The 11,747-nt window shown below is 32.8% G+C and overlaps 1 protein-coding gene across 1 annotated transcript; it reads left to right on the top strand.

Annotated features, from left to right (window-relative positions):
• The first annotated feature begins 444 nt into the window (after nucleotides 1-444).
• LOC108748832 lies at nucleotides 445-4,259 on the top strand. Its single transcript, XM_018487206.1, has 2 exons — nucleotides 445-2,170; nucleotides 2,482-4,259. Exons 1-2 carry the CDS (start codon nucleotides 445-447, stop codon nucleotides 4,257-4,259), a joined length of 3,504 nt encoding a protein of 1,167 aa, XP_018342708.1.
• Nucleotides 4,260-11,747: the final 7,488 nt, after the last annotated feature.

Raw genomic sequence — 11,747 nt, 5'->3', positions numbered from 1 at the left:
AAAGGAAACAGCTAGGTGGTGCGTGCTCGCCTCATGGTGGGGTCTTTTTCTGCTCGTCGCCAATCTTTTGGAACGAGAGCAAAATAAAGCATCAGTGAATTGAGTGTGAGTACTTGAATCTTTTATCGCGCACCCTTCCCGTACAAACCAAGATATAACAAACTGGCGACGAGGATGGGATTTGCAACGGTGGTTTTCTTTTTGCTAAAAGCGCGACCGCGTGTGTAAAAGTTTTTTCTCTCGCGGTTCTCGAACAGGAGTTGCACACGTGTTTTTCGGGATACCTTCCGCGACGAAACACTACTACGCGAATCGTTTTGAACAAGACCGTTTCAAAATTTACATTTGAAGTGACTTTTTCGATTTTTGTTCTGCAATTTTCATGGGTGTACACGCGTAATTTGCAAGTTACGAACTTTACACACACGCATATACAAATATTACATGTCGGGCAAGGATAAAGAGCCACGCGACGGAAAACCGAAAATTACAAATACAAGCGCATCTACAAGTACCGCGATAGTTGCAAAGTCGACAATGTCCAGTACCATACAAAATATCGTCGATCCATTCACGCCGGGAACCTCGAATTGGGAAAGATGGTTTACACGATTCGAAGGATGGTTACAAATACACAAAATCACGGAGGAACAAGAACGCGTTTTACACCTAACCCTTTTCTTAAGTGAGAAAGCTTACAACATTCTGTATGACAGTTTAGGCACAGAAAAACCTACGGATAAAACATTTGATGAACTGAAAGCTAAATGCAAAGAACTTTTTGCACCAACTGGATTAGAAATAGCGGAGACATACAAATTCTGCCATCGCAAGCAACTGCCTGGTGAAACAGTACAAGATTTTGCCAGTGCCCTAACGAAATTAAGTACAACTTGCAATTTCGGTACTTTTCAAAATACGATGTTGAGAAATCATTTAGTTTTCGGAATTTCAAGCCGCCGTACACAGAGCAGACTGCTCGAAACCAAGGAATTAACCTATGAAAAGGCATTGCAGATTGCACTTGCAATGGAACTTACAGAGAAGGAAACGAATACCCTCTGTAAAGATACAACACAGGACGTCCACTATCTACATGCAAATAAATTTCAAAAGAAGAAAGATACGGTGACGCCGAAAGGTTCCAAATCAAATACAAAAAAATTTCTCCAAAACTCTCCAAGTATCGCATGCTATCGATGCGGAAAGAGTGATCATAAAGCGGATAAATGCAAATTACCAAAGTATATACAATGCAATTTTTGCAAGAAAAAGGGGCATTTAGAAACGATCTGTTTGAAAAAGAAGCACAGTAATTGCAACGTATTACAGGAAAAGAACGATATTTTCGAAGCCAACTCACTTTTTAATCTGGAAATATTACAATGTGATTCACCCCTGCCAGAACAACGAGGTCTACGGGAGAAATTCCAATTCGACATTGAGGTCAACGGAAAAATGATCAACTTCGAGGTCGATTCCGGAGCTGCAGTCACCATCATGGAAATACACCATGCGAAAATGAGTTTCAAGAATCTGAAAGTGCATCCCGCTAAATTACAGTTAGTGACTTATTGTAATACGCCAATACAGGTAAACGGTTACGCTACAGTTTCTGTAAAATTCGAAAATGAAATGTACACATTGAATTTATACCTTACATCGATCAAACGTACACCATTGATGGGTCGAGAATGGATACGTATGTTCTTGACACGTCAAAACGCGAGTAATTTATTTACACAAAATACAGTTTCACAAATTCGCGACGAAATCGTAGTAAATATAGACAAAGATGTATTTATAAAAAATCTTTTCACGAAATACAGTAATTTGACAAACAAAAAGCTAGGTAAGGTTACAGGTATGAAAGGTTCACTTACATTGAAACCTAATGCTAAAAAAGTATTTTTAAAAGCTCGTCCTATGCCTTTTAAACTGATACCACGGGTAGATAAAGAAATAGAAAACCTTATAAATGAAGGAATCTTAGTAAAAGTCGAGACTTCAGAATTTGCAACTCCCGTTGTTCCAGTTTTGAAAGCAGATGACACTGTCCGTTTATGCGGAGATTACAGCGTTACAGTCAATCCGCAACTACAAATTACTGAGCATCCGTTACCTACAATTGATGAACTGGTTTCTGAAATGTCGAACTGCACGGTTTTCGGTAAAATTGATATAAAATGGGCATTCTTGCACCTTGAAATGGACGAAGAAAGCTCACAAATCCTGACGATAAATACACATAAAGGACTTTACAAAGTCATGCGGCTAATGTACGGAATCGCATCGGGACCTGCTCTATGGCAAATCACAATGGAGAAAATATTACACGGAATTAAAGGCGTTAAAGTCATGCTCGATGATATTGCCATAGCAGCGGGAAACGAATACGAATTTACAAAAATTCTTGAAAAAGTTTTCAAAAGATTAAACTACTATAACATTAAAATAAAAGAAATGTGTATTTTTCGCTAGTGAGATTACTTATTACATCATCGGCAAAAACGGATTGCAAAAAGACAGCTCGAAATTCGACGCAATTACAAAAATGCCACGACCCGATGGAACAATATCCCGATGGAACAGAGCGAGCAATACAATACATTTCTCAAACACTCAACAAAACGCAAATTAAGTACAGCATGATCGATAAAGAAGCTTACGCAATTGTTTTCGCTATAAAACGTTTGTACATATACTTATACGGAAATACTTTTAAATTAGTAACGGACCATCGTCCTCTTACAAAAATTTTTGCAAAGGACAAAGGTTTGCCATTATATAGCGCGATGCGCATGCAGCATTATGCAATATTCTTGCGTGGTTTCAATTTCACCATCGAGTATAGGAAATCGGAGCAAAACGCTAACGCAGATTGCCTTTCCCGTCTTCCAATTTCTGGAGAACCGGAAACCAATGACGTTGTCGATTTGTACTACGTAAACACGATAGGCTCTTTGCTCATTACGCCTACTAAATTACGGGCAGAATTTCAAAAAGATAAAGAATTACAAAAAGTCGCCAACGCGCTATGTAACGGCAAAACTCTTACACATGCTGATACTTGGGGCATTGACCCAATAGAATTTAGTCTAGAATGCGATATTCTTGTTCGAAATCACATGATTGTAATTCCGACCACATTACGTAAGGAAGTCCTGCAAGAACTACACTCGGGACATTTCGGTATGACCAAAATGAAAGGGTTAGCGCGAGAACACTGTTGGTGGTCCGGAATTACGCGCGACATCGAGACGGTCGTAAAAGACTGCGTCGAATGCAACACAGTCGCGAATGCGCCGAAAGTTGCAGAAAAACATGTGTGGGAAACACCCACTGCGCCTTTCGTGCGATGGCACATCGATTTTGCACATAAGGATAATACGACGTTTTTTATATGTGTCGACGCATTTACGAAATGGCCGGAAGTTTATATTGTTCCAAATATGCTTACAGAACCGACCATCGATATTTGTAAAGAAATCTTTTCGAGATTTGGGTTACCGAATGTTGTTGTAAGTGATAACGGTCCTACATTTACATCCCAGCTATTTCAACAATTCCTTCGGACTTACGGCATTACGCATAAAACCTCTGCTCCTTTTCACCCCGCGTCAAATGGGCAAGCAGAGAGGTACGTCCAAACCATTAAAAGAGCTTTACAGAAAATGCCAACTGGCAAGAATTTACATTCCAGTTTACAGACTATCCTTTTCCAGTACCGAACGATGCCTCATGCCGTAACAGGAATTCCACCTGCGGAGTTAGTTTTTAATAGAAAGATACGAGCAAACCTCGATGTAATGCGTCCAAACAAAAGCGAGGAACGCGACGACAAGGTTAATGTACATAAACAGTGTCGAGAATTCAAGGCGAACGATCGAGTAAAAGCGAGAAATTATACCGGCAAGGCAAAATGGATTTTTGGCACTATAGTACAGCGCATCGGAAAATTAAATTACTTAGTTCATTTAGATGACAATCGGATTTGGCGACGTCATGTCAATCAGTTACAATCCACGGGTGTACAAAATACTGTAGAGGATTGCGATTATCATGCTCCGCCGGACGAAACGGAGTCGTCAAGATCCGCGATCGAAGGCGATGTCACCTTGGGGCCCAGTACGTCAAACGCAGAATCGTCGCCAAGCCTCGGATCCGTACCCACGGATCGCACACTTAGACCTAGGAATAAACTCAAAGCACCTGAACGCCTGCAGTACCATCAAACCGGAAAATTGATTCCGATATAAATCAAAGGAGACAGCTTCTTTTATTTTTTTTCTTTTACAAAGGAAGGTGTTAGGTGCGTTCGTACATTTATATAGACCGAATATTGCCGCGCCGATACACCCGCGAGCATTTACATGTACGCGAGTGACGTTACGAGACGGCGCAAGCGCAAACGGAAAGAAAACAGCTAGGTGGTGCGTGCTCGCCTCATGGCGGGGTCTTTTTCTGCTCGTCGCCAATCTTTTGGAACGAGAGCAAAATAAAGCATCAGTGAATTGAGTGTGAGTACTTGAATCTTTTATCGCGCACCCTTCCCGTACAAACCAAGATATAACAATTACCATAAGCTTCGACAAGCAATTTATGAGCTGCAGCTGCAGTTTTTTTCAAATCAAAGTAATGTGAAGCAGCATATGTCGAAAAAATAACTTATCACGTTCCATATTTAATAACAAAAAAAAATGGCACTATTCGCTTAAATGAATCTTTTCGCACTGAATTTTATTGACAAATGTCTAATCTCTAAAATGCAGCCAGATTGCTGTTTCAGATGTCAAAGTACATTACACCTACAACTAGCATCATCTAAATGAGCCGCCGAAACTAAGTTTAGTATCTAATAATTAAAAAAAAAATATTTTTAAGCCTTTTTTTTACAGTGCATAATTGATGAAACATTACAAATTTCTACAAATCATAATAAATTAGTCATTGATCAACTAAAAGCTCAAAATAATGAAGCCTCACAAATAATTATTCATTTGGAACGTGACAATAATGTAAACCTGAATAAACTGATCATAATGCTTTCTACTATTGATCAAATAGAAACTAAAATATATTGTATGAAGCAACTATTCATGAAAGCTACGAATTCAAGAAAACGATGATGGAAAAAGTATTATGCCAGAGTATTATGACCAAAAAAAAATTAATTTTTAATAAAAATTCATATACTTTTATTATTAATATCTGATCATACTAATAAAAAATTGTATACAGCATTTTTTATATTCTTAAATTTCATAATATGTAGAATCAACATAATTATGTAGAATCATCACAATTATATAATAAGTTATAAAAAATAATAGAAATTAAAATAATAAGTAAGTATAAGTAATAATTTTGCTAGTTTCGGTTTTAATTTTTTTAATATCTCCTTCTTATAATAATTTTTTATTAATATCTTATTTTAACAAAAAAAATTTTAAATATATATTTTATTTCAACACATAACAGAAGTTTTAAATGTAAATAAACATTACATGAAATAAATTTAAATGTAAATAGATTCTCAAGAGAAAAATAAGAACTTAAATTTTTACAATTTTAGAAAGTTCTCAATTATTATAACTATTTAAAAAGGAGTATATATTGACCATGTTGCAGTAGCCATTTCATTTGCCAATTTTATAATATATCTGTATATCGTATGTTAATCCTAATAAACCTAATATTTTGAAATATATAATATACAATTTGGAATAACAAGAACAATAGAATATATAATTGAGATACAACAATTTTTTTTTAATGATTCATTATATGAATTAAACTAATTAAATAATAATGTAATGAAGCAATTTAAATTGATTATGTTTAATTGCAACATTCTTAAGTTTCATGATATCACATAATATGTAAAATCACAATTAAGAGTCAATTTGTATTACTATAAATCTACATATCTACTTTTGATATGAATCAAGCAGGGCATTAAAATGTCATAAGTTGATTACAAAGCCGTATTAGCATTTTAAGACTTTACTTAAGAGAGTTTTGCTGCGCAAATATAGTAGACTAATAAGCCTTAAGTCTTAAGGCATCAATCATAATCGATTATTCTCACATTTGACTGTAATTGATCAATTTCTTAAAACTTAACGCTTACTGCACCTATTATATTTGCGAGATTAAAATAGGACGAATTATGAATATTGGCTTTCATCTTTTGAAGATATTCAACAACCGTATGCATACCTATTGTTTCATTACTATGTGTGCGGCTATTTTCATTTTCTTTAGACAGTCTTTATGTTTAAGATCAGACATTTTATATTGCATACGGAAAAACCTGCTTAAAATCTTAATAGTAATATTGTGGCATTGTGATATGTTTGTTTACCTTCCCAAACATATAGCATTTTTTCAGCAATAAAGTTAATAATTTTAATATTTTCTACTTTTTCAAACAAATCTCTTAGTTTTCGAAATGTAATTTCAGCTTTTATAATAGCTTTAAAATAGGAATCTGATATCCTGCACAAACTATCATTTCTATGGCTTGGAAAATCCACAGCAATTGAAAATGGATGAGAATCTGTACCTTGCCACATAACGGATTTGTAACATATGTCACACACCTTCATTGTACTTTTGACGGAATGTATAACTGCTCCAATTATATATATAGGCCATTTCCATAATTTCCAATAACATTCATATGACTATCTTGTAATTCTGGAACATAAATGGCTGCATCTTCCATGAAAACATCTATTTCTTCTGCTTTTTGTCTAGCTGTCACTATTTCTTTTGATAATTTTAAGAAGTCTAACTTGACTTGCTCAAAATTTCCTTGTTCCACATTATTATTATAATTTGTAATTTTTGAACACAAGTAAATTTGAGTAATTGTAATAATTTTCAAATTTTGTTTAACATGAAGAGCGTTTGATTGCCTAAATCTTATGAGAGAAAACAAATTTTCAAGGCAGTCTTGTGTGAAACGATCTGTTAGTAAAAATTCGTATTTCTTTTTATTTAAAAAATATTGCTATAAGTTAATAATGCTTTCTGTTGCCATTATTACTCCTGTTTGTACTGACTTCCTGATATCCTTTTTTTCCTATTAACATGGAATGAAGTACTTGCTGCGTTTTCCTTATGTGAGCAATACCTTCATTATATGCTTTAATATTATGTTTGCTGAGAGCCAAGGTACGTGATCTATTTGTCATTAGGTTAAACCGACGATTAATGAAAAAAGTTGTAGTGTTAAATGAATCATTTATAAAATTACCATAAATTTTTAAGGCTATTTCTGTTCTTTTATTTAAAACTGCGGTAGACACATTCATTTTTTTATATTGATTTTCGCAGTATAAATTAGTGTCTTTGAGTTTAGAAGCTATTTTTATTTCATATTTGCTTTTATGCTGCAGTAATGTTTCAATATATTAAATGTCTACTAAAGGATTGGATAAATTTTCAGTGGCACAGATATCTGCAGATAAATACTTTTATTATTTTCCAACTTGGTTTTTATATTTTTAAACAGGTGGATCAGAAATAAAATATAATCTGTTCGTTGATCTTACAGGATGTATAATGCTTGCATTTTCTTTATTACATCCAATTCCGAATGCATTCCACATGGCTTTGTTGTCACTGTCCATATCACTGATCATTGCATTTATGTGCAGACCAATATTTTCTGCCTTTTCAATTAAAGAGAATAATTTTCTTTAGTCATTTCCTGTAGCATTTACATCTTTGCATTCGGAAATTGATATTGCCTTACCAGTAAAATAATATGCAACAGTGACTTTTCATCGGCAAGTAAAATTCCTCGGCCAATAAAAGAACTAAAATTTTTGTTGCAATTTTTGAGTGCGTTGGAAAAGTGCAAAATCCAATTAATCTTTGTACTGATGGATCAAATACTTTATCAGGTTTTATTGGCATTTTCTTGTTATGTGAGGTACTTCAGACTTTAGTATGTCGAATACTTTCAATAAAATTCCACTATTAAATTTTAAATGTTCCAACCGTCTCTGCAATGTCCGAATGCTAGGATAAATAGAAAGATGTTTAACAAAATCGATATAACCCTGTGTTCTCCATTTCATTTTAAAAACAAGAGTATCTTTTAAAGTAACTAAGCTCCACTTCAACCCATTATTTGACTTTCTATTTAAAGCCTCTATTTGATCTGGATGCAACTTCTTGTTAAGAATAGCATAAATCTTGTTTTTATTTTCTTTCAGGCATTTTTACTTGTTTGTAACGGGTTATATACATCTAGTATTAAAATACATTTTATAAATTTTCTTGATACTTTTTGTGATAATATCATGCTCCTTTTGAAAGATTGTAATTCTCTTCTATTTCTCAGCTACTTTTTTCTTAAATGTATCAATAATTACTGATACAAAATTATCAGTAGAAATAGAATTACTACATTCAAATATATTTGTTTGAGTACTAGCATTATTATATTCCAATGTATTCGTTTGAGTACTAACATTATTATATTCAAATATATTTGTTGGAATACTGACATTTTCTGTTAGACTAGACTGTATTATACTTTGATCATTTCTTAATGTATAAGCATTAACTGAACAAGATAAAAGCATAAATTCTGTTGATATAGATTCATTTGAAAAAGTATAATTAGGATGACTTGAAAAAAATATTATTAATTGATCCGAACTGTGAGCACGAATATACAAAACACATAAGTGAATTTTTATTATTTTCTTTACATGTAGGGTCTGTACTTTGAATGGTGACATTTTCTGTTAGACTAGACTATTAAACTTTTGTCATTTTCTAACGTTAAAAGTATTAACTGAACAGGATAAAAGTGATTGTGTATCTTTTGTTACATATACTCATTTAGAAAAGGGAAATTAGGATTACTTAAAGACGTATTATTAATTGTTTCGAACTGCGAGCGCAAATGTACAAACTTCATAAGTGAACTTTTAGGAACTTTGTTATATGCTATAATAGGGTCTATAATAGAATAATGTTGATGACAATATCTTTAAAACATACAAAACAGTTCGAAGAATTATTATGTGAAACAGTTGATTTCCTTACTTTTAAATAGTTAGTTACATCTGATAAACAAACTCTAGATTCAGAAGTTTGAACTTTTTCCTTTAAATGTTCCGCATTTTTAACATCTTTCAATAATTCTTCTTGTAGTTAGGCATTTCCAGTGTTTTCTAATGGATTTTGCAAAGAAGGTAAGCTGTACTTTTTAATACTTTTTGGCCATTCTGTCGATTCTCAAAACAATTTGAAATAAAAAATGTGTAACTAAAAATAAATACAAAGGTTAAATGAAAAGGAGCATACAGCCACACTTTAAATACCTAGCGCCTTCCCGGTACTAGTATTAAGATGTTGAACTACTATCCAATATACATTCAATTAAATTGAATTAATATTTTAGAATTAATTGAGAGCCGATAAATCATCGGATTCACACAATCATTCTGATAATCCCCCCAAATCCACCCAAATCTTTAAAAACTGTAATAAACTTTTTGCGAAAAATATTGCCTCGGCCGGGAGTCGAACCCGGATCTCTTGCATTCCGTGCGAGCGTCCTGAGCCTTTAGACTACCGAGACCTTAGCAACACTCTTTGCAATAACCGATATGTATAGAGAGATTTTAAAACACAACATACTGCTCGTGTAAGATAAATTTTAAATATTAGAAAGGTTCGACTCCCGGCCGAGGCAATATTTTTCGCAAAAAGTTTATTACAGTTTTTAAAGATTTGGGTGGATTTGGGGGGATTATCAGAATGATTGTGTGAATCCGATGATTTATCGGCTCTCAATTAATTCTGAAATATTAATTCAATTTAATTGAATGTATATTGGATAGTAGTTCAACATCTTAACACTAGTACCGGGAAGGCGCTAGGTATTTAAAGTGTGGCTGCATGCTCCTTTTCATTTAACCTTTGTAATAATTAAAGCCACTTTCTAATATTTAAAATTTAAAAATAAATAAATATATATATATAATAATAGAAACATTACATCAAAACAAGAAAATTAAACAATTTGCTAAGCAATATAGAAAGGATGAAACAGTTGATAGTGAGTATAATAAAAAATGTTAAAAAATAATTCATTTATTTGTAATCAAAATCATAAAACCTTTCAATGAATAAATTATTTCTTAACATCCTTTGTTGCTGATTTCGTCCTTTCAATGTTATATTGTTTAAAATGTGAAATTATACATATTACAACAGAATGTTATATGGTGACATAAAGATAATTAAGTAATTACCTCACATATATAACTATTATTTTTAGGGATCTATCTAGGACGGTTGATCCTTTTCCAAAATAGCCAAGATAAACATTGCTTGTTACATTTTTTTGAAAAGTAAAATAATCGTAATCCTTGACCTTGCCTAACAGAACAGCTAAAAACTTCACATTTTTGTACCATATTTCCATAATCTATATTTATTAATATTAAAAATTGTAAATAAAAGGATAGGAAATAACATAAATAAAATGATTATATGATTGTCTATTTACAATAATATAATAATAACATTTTAATATTATAATTTAATCATTTTTTTCTTACTCTACTTCTTGCATTAAACTTTAGCAATTTCTTCTTTTTTTATTCTCCGAAAAGATTTTCAATCTGTTTAAGCGTACCATGTGAAAACGGATAAATAATAGAATACAAAAGGAATATCTCTCGGTGAACATTAAACTTAAAGTAAAGTTTAGAGACAAAATAACATTCTGCTAACCTGCTAACAAGAGTAAAATGATACTTCATGCGCATTATACGTGCAACGAAACGGAGCTAAAAAATATTCTCACAATTACGAGATATATATACATTTCATAAATATATATGCATAAGAAAAACTTTAAAATTATACCATAAGATTATATGTAAAAAGTGTAGAATAAAAAGCTTAAATAGCTCGATCGGCGGCTACATGTGTCGTGGCCATGTGCAGCTATATGTAATCAGCTGCGGTTAAAATGACTGCTTCTCTTAGGAGGGGATACCCAATCAGAATGCATATCAGACTACCAATCCAAAACTGGACTTCAATGTCGCTTCTCTCTATATACAGGACTCTACCTATCACAATCAATGAGGACCAGGTTGCAGCAGATCATTAATAACAATGGCTACTGAATAGATTATTAACCATTATTATGTGTTATATAAATGTATTGTATGTTGTGTTATGTGTTTATTATTATATACATATATTCTGTGTTTATATGTTATGTATTATTACTTATTATTATGTGTTATTTATTATTATTAATAATTAATTATTAATTAAATAATCATTTAATATTAACTGTTGAATTGAATTATTAAATTTATGTGAATAAATATTATGTGTATATATATAATTATACATATATACGTATATACATTCATATATACGTTCGTACATCGAGCAAAAGAGGACTTGTCACCAAGTCCGCTATTGAGGGAAAAAGTTAGATATCGAGAACATCCTGGCGAAAAAGCAACAAAGTCACCAACGTGTTCATCATCAAAGTCATCAATGTCATCAAAATATAAGCCATAAAGTATGTATGTATGTATGTATGTATGTACGTATGTATGTACGTATGTGTGTATGTACGTATGTGTGTATGTACGTGTGCGTGTATATACACACACACACACACACACACACACACACACACAAACACACACACACACCCAAACACACACACACACACACACACACAC

This window comes from Trachymyrmex septentrionalis, unplaced genomic scaffold (assembly GCF_001594115.1).
Source record: "Trachymyrmex septentrionalis isolate Tsep2-gDNA-1 unplaced genomic scaffold, Tsep1.0 scaffold246, whole genome shotgun sequence".
NCBI lineage: Eukaryota > Metazoa > Arthropoda > Insecta > Hymenoptera > Formicidae > Trachymyrmex > Trachymyrmex septentrionalis.
The sequence above is the reverse complement of the archived record's forward strand: the minus strand, read 5'-3'. Positions and strand labels throughout refer to the sequence as shown.